At 46.7% G+C, this 16,162-nt stretch overlaps 1 protein-coding gene across 2 annotated transcripts in view; it reads right to left on the bottom strand.

Annotated features, from left to right (window-relative positions):
* LOC106587383 (RNA-binding Raly-like protein) overlaps window positions 1-15,415 on the bottom strand; it is an 87,244-nt gene extending 71,829 nt beyond the window's left edge. The window contains exon 1 of one of the 2 annotated variants that reach the window (XM_014175737.2): window positions 15,134-15,415. In XM_014175737.2, the coding sequence (XP_014031212.1) occupies window positions 15,134-15,173 (40 nt within the window). In that variant the 5' untranslated portion in view covers window positions 15,174-15,415. The remainder of the gene's footprint in view (window positions 1-15,133) is intronic. The other variant, XM_014175736.2, reaches the window with a different exon arrangement.
* Between the last annotated feature and the right edge of the window lie 747 nt (window positions 15,416-16,162).

The following is a 16,162-nucleotide window of genomic DNA, read 5'->3' as shown; positions in this document are numbered from 1 at the left end:
CGGACGTCCTGGACCCATCTATGTTGAGGGAGTTCCACCACCTCCGTCCGGATCGCCCTGCCCCTCGCCCTCCGGGTCGACCTCGAGGCCGGTGTCGGCGCGCTGCGGGAGCCGCGCGTCAGGAGGGGGGGTACTGTCACGATTCCCACCGACGGTGGCGCCCCCTCCTGCTCGGGTGGCGCTCGGCGGTCGTCGTCACCGGCCTATTAGCTGCCACCGATTCCCTTTTGCTTTTCCCTTTTTTTATTTTGTGACACCTGTGGTCAATTAGCCATTAGAGGGGCTATTTAGTTTAGCTGGCCCGCTCCTGTTCGTGCGGGATTAATGATTGTTTCTTGTGTGACGGCTTGTGTTCATGTCGACGTTGTTGTACGCCGCATGTATTTTCTCCCCTGTGTGTGGGAACATTTTTTTTTTTGGTGAGTGTATATTAAAAACACCACTACCCTGTGTTCGCTGGTTCCTGCGCCTCATTCCTCCTCCACAATTACCAAGCCCTAACATCAGCTGATGGCAACCTACAATGGTGTTATGCAAAGTGTGCTTGTCAAACATGATGTGAGTATTTTTGCCTTCCATAACCAATGCTACGATGAGAACATGTACTATATATAAATGGCCTGTGACAGAGTCAAATGCAATATGACAATAAAACTCAATTGGTTTCAAGGAACAACAATAATGACAGGGAGAGATGAAAGGAAACAAAAGCAATACAATGCAATTAGCTTTCCCACTGTGATCTCAATCCAAACACATTCCAGGATGCCTCTCAACACTAAAAACATCTAAAAACACTACCACGAAGCTTTTAATGTCTGCTGGGGATAGAACAAGACTAGAGTGACAAGAGTGACAATTTTTGACACTTATGTGTTCTGTTGTTATTGTCTAAATGGCAGGCTTCCAGAGGTGGCATTAGCACTATGGGGGTGGAAGAGCATTTTCTGTTGAGGGGTTTGTAAACAGAGGACCCACCTGCACAGCGGAAACAGATTGAGAGTCTATTAAGGAAAAACCAGGGAGGATGCTAACAGACTCAAAGGGACTCAAAGTGGTCACATACACATACATGGATGAGGCTATAGGACAGTCACCACAGTGCAGCCAGTGCACACATTAGTTGGCCACGCACCCTGAGCAGATTAGTCAACCCAGAGTCAGGATGTGGGATGGACACACAAACACGTGTAGGGTTGCAAAATTACGCTAACTTTCCCAAAATTCCGGGGTTTTCCAGAAATTCCGGTTGAAAGATTCCTGAAATCAGGAGAGAATGAGCAGAAATTTCGGAAACCTCCAACCACCTCCAACTGGACTACCGACGTTATCTGATTTTCTTGGGCCACTATAACTATAACTATTTTGCCAATTTTATTGATTCGCCTCTGCCACACGGAACCCCACTAATCTACTGACGGAAACGCACGAGGTGGCTAATAACAGACCATCTTGTGCCAACTTGCTACCCATGGCCCGGCTAGCTGTCTGAATCGCCGTGACCGCAACCGACCTCACTACTCACTGGACGCTTTTGATCACTTGGCTAAGCATGCCTCTCCTTAATGTCAATATGCCTTGTCTATTGCTGTTCTGGTTAGTGTTTATTGGCTTATTTCACTGTAGAGCCTCTAGCCCTGCTCATTATAGCTTATCCAACCTCTCAGTTCCACCACCCACACATGCGATGACATCACCTGGTTTCAATGATGTTTCTAGAGACAATATCTCTCTCATCATCACTCAATGCCTAGGTTTACCTCCACTGTATTCACATCCTACCATACCTTTGTCTGTACATTATACCTTGAAGCTATTTTATCACCCCAGAAACCTGCTCCTTTTACTCTCTGTTCCGGACGTCGTAGACGACCAATTCTCATAGCTTTTACCCATACCCTTATCCTACTCCTCCTCTGTTCCTCTGGCGATGTAGAGGTGAATCCAGGCCCTGCAGTGCCTAGCTCCACTCCTATTCCCCAGGCGCTCTCTTTTGATGACTTCTGTAACCGTGATAGCCATGGTTTCTTGCATGTTAACATTAGAAGCCTCCTCCCTAAGTTTGTTTTATTCACTGCTTTAGCACACTCTGCCAACCCGGATGTCCTAGCCGTGTCTGAATCTTGGCTTAGGAAGACCACCAAAAACTCTGAAATCTCCATCCCTAACTACAACATTTTCAGGCAAGATAGAACGGCCAAAGGGGGCGGTGTTGCAATCTACTGCAGAGATAGCCTGCAGAGTTCTGTCCTACTATCCAGGTCTGTACCCAAACAATTTGAACTTGTACTTTTAAAAATCCACCTCTCTAAAAACAAGTCTCTCACCGTTGCCGCCTGCTATAGACCACCCTCTGCCCCCAGCTGTGCTCTGGACACCATATGTGAACTGATTGCCCCCCATCTATCTTCAGAGCTCGTGCTGCTAGGTGACCTAAACTGGGACATGCTTAACACCCCAGCCATCCTACAATCTAAGCTTGATGCCCTCAATCTCACACAAATGATCAATGAACCTACCAGGTACCACCCCAAAGCCGTAAACACGGGCACCCTCATAGATATCATCCTAACCAACTTGCCCTCTAAATACACCTCTGCTGTTTTCAACCAAGATCTCAGCGATCACTGCCTCATTGCCTGCATCCGTAAATGGTCAGCGGTCAAACCACCTCCACACATCACTGTCAAACGCTCCCTGAAACACTTCAGCGAGCAGGCCTTTCTAATCGACCTGGCCCGGGTATCCTGGAAGGATATTGACCTCATCCCTTCAGTAGACGATGCCTGGTTATTTTTTTTAAATGCCTTCCTCACCATCTTAAATAAGCATGCCCCATTCAAGAAATTTAGAACCAAGAACAGATATAGCCCTTGGTTCTCTCCAGACCTGACTGCCCTTAACCAACACAAAAACATCCTGTGGCATTCTGCATTAGTATCGAATAGCCCCCGTGATATGCAACTTTTCAGGGAAGTGTCACGTTCGTCGTATGGAGCAGACCAAGGCGCAGCGGGAATGTGTGAACTCATCTTCTTTATTTGAAGGCACATGAACACAAAACAAAATAACAAACAATGACGACGAAGACAGTCCTGTCAGGCTAAACGCTAAACACGGAACAACTACCCACAAAAACCCATAGAAAAACACCCCTACTAAATAGGACCTTCAATTAGAGGCAACGAGAAACAGCTGTCTCCAATTGAAGGTCAAACCAATAAACTAAGCATAGAAATAGATAAACTAGACACAGACATAGAAATAGACTAACATAGAACATTGCCCAACAAACCCCGAAATACATTAAACAAACACCCCCTGCCACATCCTGACCAAACTACAATAACAAATAACCTCTTTACTGGTCAGGACGTGACAGTACCCCCCCAAAGGTGCAGACCCCGGATGCACCTCAAACAAAAAAAATAAAAAAATAAACCCCAAAACAAAAATAATCCCAACTAAAGGGAGGGAAGGGAGGGTGGCCACGGTCACCGACGGTTCTTGTGCTACACGCCCCCTCCCCCATCCTCCTACTATGGAGGTGGCTCAGGCTCTGGCATTAATCCCCAACCTAACCTGTCCACCCCCGCTGAAGGCTCAGGGCTAAGGCGCGTAGCTGGAGACCTCGGGCTGATGCGCGTTGCTGCAGACCTCGGGCTGATGCGCATCGCTGGAGACCTCGGGCTGATGCGCGTCGCTGGAGACCTCGGACTGGAGGACGACTCTGGGAGCTCCGGACTGGAGGGCGACTCTGGGAGCTCCGGACTAGAGGGCGACTCTGGCTACGCCGGTTCCGGACTGTAGGGCGGCTCTGGCTACGCCGGTTCCGGACTGTAGGCCGTCTCTGCAGGTTCCGGACTGTGGGCCGTCTCTGCCGGTTCCGGACTGTGGGCCGTCTCTGTCGGTTCCGGACTGTGGGCCGTCTCTGTCGGTTCCGGACTGTGGGCCGTCTCTGTCGGTTCCTGGACTGTGGGCCGTCTTTTCAGGCTCCGGACTGTAGGACGTCGCCGGAAGCACTGGACGAGGAACTGTCGCTGGAAGCTCTAGACGGGGAACTGACACCGGAAGCTCTAGACGGGGAACTGTCGCCAGAAGCTCTAGACAGGGAACTGCCGCCGGAAGCTCTAGACGGGGAACTGTCTCCAGAAGCTCTGGACGGGGAACTGTCGCCGGAAGCTCTAGACGGGGAACTGTCTCCGGAAGCTCTGGACTGGACAGGTGCACTACAGGCCTAGTGCGTGGGGCTGGCTTTGGAGGCGCCAGACTGGTAACACACAGCTCAAGGCCAGTGCAAGGAGCAGGAGCAGGACGAACTGGACTGGGCTGACGCACTGAAGGCCTAGTGCGCGGGGCTGGTACTGGAGGTACCAGACTGGAGACATGCACCTCAAGGCTAGTGCGAGGAGCAGGAACAGGACGGACTGGACTGGGCTGACGCACTGGAGGCCTGGTGCGTGGTGCTGGCTTTGGAGGCGCCAGACTAGAGACACACACCTCAGGGCTAGTGCAAGGAGCAGGAACTGGATACACCGGGCCATGAACAAGCACTGGAGATCTGGAGCGCACAGCCTGCACAACCCATCCTGGCTGGGTGGTAACAGTAGCCCTGCACGGGCGGAGTGCTGGCACAGGGCGAACTGGGCTGTGCAGAGGCCTGATGGCTGCCGTGCGTAGAGCAGGCGTAGGGTAGCCTGGGCCTAGGAGACGTACTGGTGGCCAGATGTACTGCGCAGGCATACTCCTACCTGGCTGTATGCCCACTCTAGCACGGCACTTGCGAGGGGCTGGAATCGCTCGCACTGAACTGTGCGTGCGCATGGGCAAGATCGTGCGCACTTCCGCATAGACTGGCGCTCTACTGATCCACTGCTCCACCCAATAAGCACGGGGAGTTGACACAGGTCTATTGCCTGACCTAGCCACACTCCCCGTGTGCCCCCCCCCCCCCAAAAAAAAATATTGGGAGTGCCTCTCGGGTTTGCCAATTGGCTCGTATAATGCCTCGTAACGGCACCGCTCCGCCTTGGCTGCCTCCAGCTCCTCCTTAGGGCGTCGGTATTCCCCAGCTTGGTGCCATGGTCCTGCCCCGTCCAAAATCTCCTCCCATGTCCATGATTCCAGATACCTCTGCTGCTCCTTCCTCCGCTGCTTGGTCCGTTGGTGGTGGGTAGTTCTGTCACGTTCGTCGTATGGAGTAGACCAAGGCGCAGCGGGAATGTGTGAACTCATCTTCTTTATTTGAAGGCATGTGAACACAAAACAAAATAACAAACAATGACGACGAAGACAATCCTGTCAGGCTAAACGCTAAACAACTACCCACAAAAACCCATAGAAAAACACCCCTACTAAATTGGACCATCAATTAGAGGCAACAAGAAACAGCTGCCTCCAATTGAAGGTTAAACCAATAAACTAAGCAAAGAAATAGATAAACTAGACACAGACATAGAAATAGACTAACATAGAACATTGCCCAACAAACCCCGAAACACATTAAACAAACACCCCCTGCCACGTCCTGACCAAACTACAATAACAAATAACGTCTTTACTGGTCAGGACGTGACAGGAAGTTAGAAACCAATATAGACAGGCAGTTAGAAAAGCCAAGGTTAGCTTTTTCATGCATAAATTTGCTTCCTGCAACACAAACTCAAAAAAGTTCTGGGACACTGTAAAGTCCATGGAGAATAAGAACACCTCCTCCCAGCTACCCACTGCACTGAGGATAGGAAACTCTGTCACCTCCGATAAATCCACTATAATTGAACATTTCAATAAGCATTTTTCTACGGCTGGCCATGCTTTCCACCTGGCTACCCCTACCGCGGTCAACAGCACTGCACACCCCACAGCTACTCGCCCAAGCCTTCCCCATTTCTCCTTCTCCCAAATCCAGTCAGCTGATGTTCTGAAAGAGCGGCACAATCTGGACCCCTACAAATCATCCGGGCTAGACAATCTGGACCCGTTCTTTCTAAAATTATCTGCCGAAATTGTTGCAACCCCTATTACTAGCCTGTTCAACCTCTCTTTCATGTCGTCTGAGATTCCAAAAGATTGGAAAGTAGCTGCTGTCATCCCCTTCTTCAAAGGAGGGGACACTCTTGACCCAAACTGCTACAGACCTATATCTATCCTACCCTGCCTTTCTAAGGTCTTCGAAAGCCAAGTCAACAAACAGATTACCGACCATTTCGAATCCCACCGCACCTTCTCCGCTATGCAATCTGGTTTCAGAGCTGGTCATGGGTGCACTTCAGCCACGCTCAAGGTCCTAAGCGATAACGTAACCGCCATCGATAAGAAACAATACTGTGCTGCCGTATTCATTGACCTGGCCAAGGCTTTCGACTCTGTCAATCACCACATCCTCATCGGCAGACTCAATAGCCTTGGTTTCTCAAATGATTGCCTCGCCTGGTTCACCAACTACTTCTCTGATAGAGTTCAATGTGTCAAATCAGATGGCCTGTTGTCCGAGCCTCTGGTAGTCTCTATGGGGGTGCCACAGGGTTCAATTCTTGGGCCAACTCTTTTCTCTGTATACATCAATGATGCCGCTCTTGCTGCTGGTGAGTCTCTGATCCACCTCTACGCAGACGACACCATTCTGTATACTTCTGGCCCTTCTTTGGACACTGTGTTAACAACCCTCCAGACGAGCTTCAATGCCATACAACTCTCCTTCCGAGGCCTCCAACTGATCTTAAATACTAGTAAAACTAAATGCATGCTCTTCAACCGATCGCTGCCCGTACCTGCCCACCCGTCCAGCATCACTAGAATCTCATCAACCACAAAACCAGTAAACTGAAACAGAGATGCGTCATCAAACAAGTGGCTGCAGCCAGTGACTGTCTCTCAGTGTGACCAAAACCAAGGTCACATGAAATGAGTTGTAATCATAACCACAGGATTATAAATCCATAATCCCTACTGCCGTGTACTGACTGACTGTTGGCTCCTGCCTCTCCCACTGACCTCTACTCTGCCTCACCACCAGCTATGGTAAATGCTCATATCTAAAGCCAGCTTAATCACATTACCTGGAAGAGAGGAGGATATGCATAAGCAAAAGCATCCTACTTGGAATTAGGCCTTGTTTTTTATTTGTTTTTTACTCAGGCAAATGCTGTGACCTCTTAAGCTGGTAGTCAAGCCCCCGATGTGGAAAAGATGATGTAATGAGAGCCCTGAACTGTGTAGAGAGTGGAGTGACATTTTGGCAGTTTTGTGCACTCCAGGAACAGATGAATTGTGGGGGATCCTGCACAGCGTGGAGCCCTGTGTGTTTTTGGCAAGTGGCATCGCCTATCACACACACGAGGCTGACATTCTGCAGTGGCAGAATGGGTAGTTTGTCAAACGAGACTGTTAAAGCACAGCCCACCTGCCTGTTCACATCATGCTGACACACAATGCAAAGTCTCTACCATCGTGCTGTTCTCAGATCTGACTTCCTGGATCACTCCCATCTGCTTTCTCTGACAGCAGTCCTGGTCCATTTGATCTCAGATCAGAGTCTGCTGACAGGGTTCTTACTGACGAAATCACAAGCTGAGCAATCACCAACATCACTGTCATAACAAAAGGCCTAACAAAGCAGCATGACGGGGGGTGGGCGTGAGAGGGAGAGAGAGGATGGAGAAAAAGACGGGGGAGAGACTGTTGAAAGATAGAGAAAGGGGGATAGAGGGAGAGAGAATAGGTTAGAAAGACAGTAGAGAAGGTACATCACAGCATTCCTGACAGTTGCATTATTGCCCTTACAAAACAACACATGAAAAAATAATGTGAAAAAAACATTATTTTCGGACACGTGTGAAATTTGAATGAGTCAGATACGTGAATCTCAGTCGCTCCAGTGGTTCTGCTCTTTGTTTCTGATACAAGCTGCCTGGCCGTACCTCTCTCACCGCATTCTTAGACATACTTAATTCCATATGACTTTTGCTAGTAATATACAGGTATACTGTATGCTTTTAGGACACCACACACTCTGCCCTCTGAGAGCGTGGCGCTGTGGGGAGTTGTGCTCTGGGTGGACCAGTATCTGGGGGTCTGTCTGGTGAGCCTGCTGGTGCTGCTGTGTTGATTTATTCATACCACCTCTTCTCTAATGGATCTACTGTAATGGCTCTCACTACATACACCCTTGCAAAAATGTGAAATAGCTGTTTTCACATGTGGAGCTTAAATTTCACACGTGAAACCATATTTTCACATGTATTACATTTAGAGTTTTACATGTGAGGAGAATAAAAGTTTTTCACCTCACATGTGACTTGCAGTATCACATATGAAATTTGCAGTTTCACATGTGAAAATTGCAGTTTCACATGTGAAATTTGCAGCTTCACATATTAACTTTCACATGTGAAAATCACATTTGCTGTTTCATATATTTAAAAACTTCCACGTGATTGTTTTTCATATATAAAACTGCAAATTCTACTCAAATTCTTGCAGTAGCAATGTTTCCACCAGTTGGAATTAGGGTGACCAAATCTTAAAAACCCAAATGCGGGACAAGGGAAAGATTTTGCTTGACATTTGTGGAACAGTGGACAGAAAACATTTTTGGGGGCAGGTTAATGGATCACATTGAAATGGCGACATGGTTCTGCTGTATGAAGGTCACTGCCTGTTAAAGGGGCAACCCGTAGTTGCAACATACATTTTTGGACTTATAAATTAATGATATGTACCCATTGATTCTTGAAGAATATAGGAGTATACAGTGCCTTCAGAAAGTATTCACAATCTTGTTGTGTTACAGCCTGAATTTAAAATGGATTCAATAGAGATTTGTTTTTGTCACTGGCCTTCACACAATACCCCATAATGTCAGTCGAATTATGTTTTTACATTTTCTTTATAATTTATTAAAAATTAAAAGCTGAAATGTCTTGTGTCAATAAGCATTCCACCCCTTTGTTATAGCCAATTGTGTAAAAAGTACCCAATTGTCATACTAAAGTAAAAGTAAAGTAAATATACCGTACCTTAATTGAAAATGACTCAAATAAAAGTGAAAGTCATCCAGTAAAATATTACTTGAGCAAAAGTCTTAAAGTATGTGGTTTTAAATATACTTAAGTATCAATAGTAAATGTAATTGCTGAAACATAATTAAGTATCAAATTTCAAATTCTTTATATTAAGCAAAACAGATGGCATGATTATTTTATGAATTTTTATTTACAGATAGCCAGGGGCATACTCCAACACTCAGACATGATTTGTGTTTAGTGAATCCGTCAGATCAGAGGCAGTAGAGATGGCCAGGGATGTTCTCTTGATAAGTGTGTGAATTGGACCATCCTGTCCTGCTAAGCACTCAAATTGTAACTAGTACTTTTGGGTGTCAGGGAAAATGTATGGAGTAAAAAGTACTTATTTTCTTTAGGAATGTAGTGAAATAAAAGTAAAAGTTGTCAAAAATATTAATAGTAAAGTACAGATAGATACGACCCAAAAACTGCTTAATTAGTACTTTAAAGTATTTTTACATAAGTACTTTACACCACTGGTTATGGCAAGCCTAAATAAAGTTCAGGAGTAAAAATGTGCTTAACAAGGCACATAATAAGTTGCATGGACTCTCACTTTGTGCAATAATAGTGTTTAACATGATCTTTGAATGACTACCGCATCTCTGTACCGCACATATACAATTATCTGTAAGGTCCCTCAGTCGAGTAGTGCATTTCAAACACAGAGTCAACCACGAAGACCAGGGAGGTTTCCAATGCCTCAAATCTAATCCAACTTTAAATGCACTCTCAATAAAGTTTGATTTGATTTAGTCCTATTCTTGAACTTAGATTTTTGGTTGTAATGGAGACATGAATAGCCTTCCCTGTAGCTCAGTTGGTAGAGCATGGTGTTTGCAACACCAGGGTTGTGGGTTCGATTCCCACGGGGGGCCAGCACAGAAAAAAATGTATGAAATTGTATGAAATGTATGCATTCACTACTGTAAGTCGCTCTGGATAAGAGTGTCTGCTAAATGACTAAAATGTAAAATGAATCCAACATATCAATCATTAATTTATAGACAAACAGTGAATGTATAGTTATTAAGAGATCTCTCCATAATAATTTTCACGATAGCACATTGGTAGTAGGCAGTGACAAATATAAAAGATGGGTTAAGTTTAAACCCTGAATGGGAGAACAAATGAATAGTTGCAGATCAACTCTCCAGTAGGAGGTGCTGCCCAGTATTTTTTCTGATAGTGGTTATAACGTTGAAGATCTAATGTTGTTTCAAAGGTTCAACATATTTTATACAAGGTTTGTCTATGTTGAAAATTGGTTATAATTATGGCATAATGCTGTGGTTGCAATTTCACCCTCAAATTGTCACCCTCAAAACAACAGTTTATGTTGATGTTTATCCAATGTATTTTCCACGTAGATTCCACGTCAAAATACGTTGACTAATTACATTGAAACAATTCTGATTCGACAAGTTTGTGCCCAGTGGGTCCTAAGTTCATATGCTTAGTATTCTAAACACACGAGAGAAGAGCATTTGGATCTAGTTCTGTTCCGGATCTCTCTCTATCTTTTTCGCTCTCTGAGGACTCTTCCTCCCTCTCTCATCCGCTCACTCTGTCTCCATCTTTTTCGCTCTCTGAGGACTCTTCCTCCCTCTCTCATCCGCTCACTCTGTCTCTATCTTTTTTGCTCTCTGAGGACTCTTCCTCCCTCTCTCATCCTCTCACTCTGTCTCTATCTAGCTTTTTCGGTTATTTTTGTAAATAATTTTCTTTCTCTGTTCCTTAAAAGCTCTATAACCCTTAAAGGTCCAATGCATCTGTTTTTTTTATCTCAATATCAAATCATTTCTCGGTAACATTTAAGTGCCTTACTAGCTAAACTTCCATCCATTTGGCGACAGATTTGAATGCGGATATTAAAACAATATATGTGCATTTTCCCACCAGAGGTTTAGATTTACATTTACGTCATTTAGCAGACGCTCTTATCCAGAGCGACTGGTTTCAATCAAACTGACTTTTTAGCAAATAAAATACTGCATGTGATGACAGTCCACATAAAATAACTTTTGCGCTTAAGGCCTAGATTCAGTCAGATCCAGCACTAACCTGTGATAGCAGACGATCGTATAGCGATGTTTTGGCGGTGTTGGCTGTCAAATCAGTGAGCAGCTGCTCTTGCGATCATTGTCACGAAGCCACATCCGCCCCACTTGAATAAGAAGTTCAGAACAAGAAAGCGTAGGCTATATAGAAATAATGACTCTTAAATTGAACAATCATTAAACTAAATAATAATGATTTCTATCATCCTAATGGAGGTGTAGATTACATCTCACATTCCAGTGTTCCACTTGTAAACAAGGCTGCATGGGATTTCTGTTAATGCTACTGTCCCGTTGTCGAAAGGATCCCGGAACCGCTGAAGACTCCGGGCTGCAGGCCGTCTGAGGAGGTTCCGGACTGGGGAGCGTCGCTGGAGGCTCCGGACTGGGGATGCGCACTGGAGGTCTGATGCGTGGGACTGGCATAGGTGGCGCCAGACTGGTAACACGCACCTCATGTCGAGTGCGGGGAGGAGGCACAGGACGTACTGGGATGTGGAGGCGCACTGGAAGCATGATTCTTGGGACCGATACAGGTGGCACCGGGCTGCTGACACGCACCTCAGGGCGAGTGCGGAGAGGAGGCACAGGATATACTGGGCCGTGGAGGCGCACTGGAGGTCTGGAGCTTATGGTTGGCACAACCCGTCTTTGCTGGATGCTCAACCCAGCTTGACAACTGCAAGGCGTGGGCACAGATCGCACCGGCCTGTGAGTGCGCCCTGACGACACAGTGCGCATCACAGCATAACACAGTGCTTGTCCCGTCACTTGCTCCCCTCGGTAAGCACGGGGAGTTGGCTCAGGTCTCCACCCTGACTCTGCCAAACTCCCCGTGTGCCCCCCCCCTCCCAATTTTTTTGGGGGGGTGCCTCTCGGGCTTCCGTCGTTGGGATAGCTCCTCATAGCATCGCCGTTCCGCTTGCGCCGTTTCCACCTGCTTCCATGGCAGGGTCTTGTCCCCTGCCATTACCTCCTTCCAGGTCCAGGCCACTTTTGACAGCTGTAATGCAGTTCCACCTAAGACATCGTCAAAACAACTGCTATGTGGATGTTGGCTAAAGTGGATCTGATTGAATCGAGCCTTAAGTTTCATGTATTGAATAAAAAACTAAAGTTGAATGTGTTTCCATTGTATTTTTAACACTATGTATGGTTTTGTCACAAAAACTGCGAAAAAATTGCGATAAATAGCATACGAACCCAATCTGGTTTTGTCCCATGTTCTTTAGACAAAAGTTAGCTGATAAAGTTGACAGTGTAGGTAATAAGATGAAATGGATAAAAGCAAGATCCTTTTTTATTGTTAGAATTGGCAGCCAAGCACCGATCATCATGACATCAGCATCATTTAAATGATAGCCTACCCTCGATATTTATTGGAAATTGTTCATCATAACTTATTGAATCTGCCTATAAACTGCATTGTTTTCCATGTTGTGGTGGTAGTAGGCTACAACATCATCACGTGACTCCAAGTTTACTGAGGCATTATGGTTTTTCTGTCAATATTTGCGCATAAAAGCTTTTCCACCGCAGTTGTTGCATAATCTGGGCTCCCTGCCTGTGCCATTAAACCCCTACAACTCATCCAGAACGCCGCAGCCCGTCTGGTGTTCAACCTTCCCAAGTTCTCTCACGTCACCCCGCTCCTCCGCTCTCTCCACTGGCTTCCAGTCGAAGCTCGCATCCGCTACAAGACCATGGTGCTTGCCTACGGAGCTGTGAGGGGAACGGCACCTCCGTACCTTCAGGCTCTGATCAGGCCCTACACCCAAACAAGGGCACTCCGTTCATCCACCTCTGGCCTGCTCGCCTCCCTACCTCTGAGGAAGCACAGTTCCCGCTCAGCCCAGTCAAAACTGTTCGCTGCTCTGGCACCCCTATGGTGGAACAAGCTCCCTCACGACGCCAGGACAGCGGAGTCAATCACCACCTTCCGGAGACACCTGAAACCCCACCTCTTCAAGGAATACCTGGGATAGGATAAAGTAATCCTTCTAACCCCCCCCCTTAAAAGATTTAGATGCACTATTGTAAAGTGGTTGTTCCACTGGATATTATAGGTGAATGCACCAATTTGTAAGTCGCTCTGGATAAGAGCGTCTGCTAAATGACTAAAATCTAAAATCTAAAATCTAATCTATTTCACAGACAAAATAAATATCCCACATTGTCTAGCGTATTTCGTTTTGTCGACATTAGGAAGTTTTACCGACAAATTAGCTGTTTCCATAAGGCCTGTCATCATTTTTTTATGCATCAGGTCATTGTGATTGTTTTCAAATAAAATAGTCAAAAAGAAAGATAGCTTCTTAGCATAGGGCAATTTCTCAAGCAAGAATTTAGCTAGAACTGTCTGGGAGAGTTAGGAAGGGAAAACTGACAATTAGCTGTTATTGGCAGAGAGGTTTGGAACTCTCTTTCTTATTGGTCTGTTAACTAATTTACCACATCGTGATGTCACCATGGAAGGCCAAAACTCCATCCCACCAAAACAGGCTGAAATTGTGGTCTTTTCAAACAACTCTAACACTAAAAGGGCATTATTATCATTTTTACAATTTCAACCTCATAGTGTGGTAATATATATAAAACATAGTCAAATTACGTGTTTGACTGCAGTGGGCCTTTAATAAATGTCTTCTCCCCCTCTCCCGTTCTCTCTTTTTCTGGACTGTCTGATATTCTAGTTATTTTCAGGACAGTCCGATACTCTAGTTAAAGACAGCCATACAGACAAACAGACATACCAGTATCTAATAACTGCTCTGTCAAAGGTGAAAATGAACCTCATTCTGTGTTGGCTCACACACCAGAAATAGTGGCATCCCCCAAGGCCCAGAATCATACACATGCACACACGCACACACACACACACACATACACGCATGCAGTGGCTAAGATGTGAAATAGAAATAGCATCTTCCCTGTTCACCGATGTAATCCCAGTCTCCACAGTTATTGACAACTCCAGTGAAGGCTCAGCTCTAGCCCTCGGGTCCTGAAGACTCTCTCTCTGTCCTCTCTGCTCCAGTGAGAGAGAGCTGACCCTGTGCCCTTATTCTTCCTCCTGAGCTGCTCTGGTCTAGGATCGATTCACACAGTCTAGCAGTGCAGGAGAGCCTGTCAAGCACACAGCCTGACGCCTCAGAGAGTCCAAAACCAGCACCATTCTGTTGGCCAGCAGACTATCACAGTTACGGACATCTGTCGTAACTCAATCTCATGCACCCATGCTCACACATACTGTAGCATGTATGTAGACATGCATAAGTGATCTCTTTCTTCCTCTCTGTCTGGCTGCCTCTGTCTGGCTATCTCTCTCTCGCAAGCACCCACGTACACACACACACACACACACACACACACACACACACACACACACACACACACACACACACACACACACACACACACACACACACACACACACACACACACACACAGATGAAAGACAGACACATAACACGCTCTCATCACGCCCACGTCCTCTCAAACACACCTCTCCAGTCCTTGGTTAAGCACAGCTGTGTTCGGAGAGTAAACAGTCGAGTTCCTGTCACCTCAACTCAGGATCCTTTCACTACCTCACTCACTCCTCTCTCTCCTTCTCTCGTTCTGTCTCTCGTTCCATTAGACAGGGTTATCCCTGGCCAGGCGTAAGGGTCGGCATGAGGAAATACCAGAGGGAGAGAGAAAGGGGGGATAGAGTAAGGAGAGGGGAAATAGGGACGGGGGGATTTAGGGAATAGAGAGGCAATGGGAGAGAAACCAAGAGAAAGTAGGGAGGAAGGAGAAAAGAGATGTGAAAGAAAGGGGAGTGAAAAGTAGAAAAAGGGGGGCGAAAAAAGGGATAGACGGGGATAGACAAAAACAGGGAGGGAGGTATAAGGTAGAAGGGAGGTATAAGCAGAGAGAGAGAGTGAGTAGGAGATGTGTACATACATACTGAAACATAGAGACACAGACACACATAGAGGGGTATCTATAGCCTGGCATACTCACATCGTGGGCTGCGGTGGTGCTCACTTTTAAACAGGGTCATATCAGGGACGCCAAACAAAGAGGGCGGCTGTGGCTTTCAGACTGGAGACAGACAGATGGCTGGACGCTTTCCCTGCTTCTCTCTCTCACAATCACTCTCTTTTCCTCTCTCCTTATGTCCTCTCTTTCTATCTTCCTGTTTTGGCTCTCTCTCTGCAGGCAGGCAGGCTGTAGACTGACGACTGTGTTACTACTGAATCAATGACAGAGCAGTTAGAGCAGCACCAACAGTATGTACCATCTGTCCCTCTGCAGCGGGGGTGGACAGAGGAAGCACTGGGTTAGCCCATTAGCTCCAGCAGGCAGGGGGGGTTAGTGTAAGTGTGTAAATTGTTTTTTCACAGCAAGAGGAGCCTGGCTGGGGCTCAGGGTTTATAGAGTCTGCCCAGGCAAAGAGAGAGCTGCCAAGAAGTGTATGTGTGTGTGTGTATGTGTGTGTGTGTGTGTGTGTGTGTGTGTGTGTGTGTGTGTGTGTGTGTGTGTGTGTGTGTGTGTGTGTGTGTGTGTGTGTGTGTGTGTGTGTGTGTGTGTGTGTGTGTGTGTGTGTGTGTGTGTGTGTGTGTGTGTGTGCGTAGGGTGTGGGGAAGAGAGGGTAACTCTATCCACAGCCGGGGGCTGAGGGAGTGAAGGGGGACAGGGGAGGGCAGGGGTCTAAGAGAGGATCATGAATCTGAGGACACAGCAGAGCCACATACAGAGAACACGAGAGGAGCTCACCACTGACCTCATATCACACAGGGATGGCATTATACACAGGCACTCACACACACCAAACACACGCACGTCAGAGAATGTGGGTGTTGTGGGTGACAACTGGATGAGTTAACAGTGGAGATACTTGAGGATGAGGGGAAAGAGGGAGGGAGACAGAGAGGGCGGGGAGAGAGAGCGATAGAGAGAGAGTGGGGGGAGCAATAGAGAGAGAGCGAGAGAGAGAGAGAGAGAGAGAGAGAGAGAGAGAGAGGAATGGGGGTGGGAGAGAAAGAGAGA

Source organism: Salmo salar, chromosome ssa26, assembly GCF_905237065.1.
Source record: "Salmo salar chromosome ssa26, Ssal_v3.1, whole genome shotgun sequence".
In the NCBI taxonomy this organism is placed as follows: domain Eukaryota; kingdom Metazoa; phylum Chordata; class Actinopteri; order Salmoniformes; family Salmonidae; genus Salmo; species Salmo salar.
Note: the sequence above shows the minus strand (reverse complement) of the source record. Positions and strands in the feature narration are given on the sequence as shown.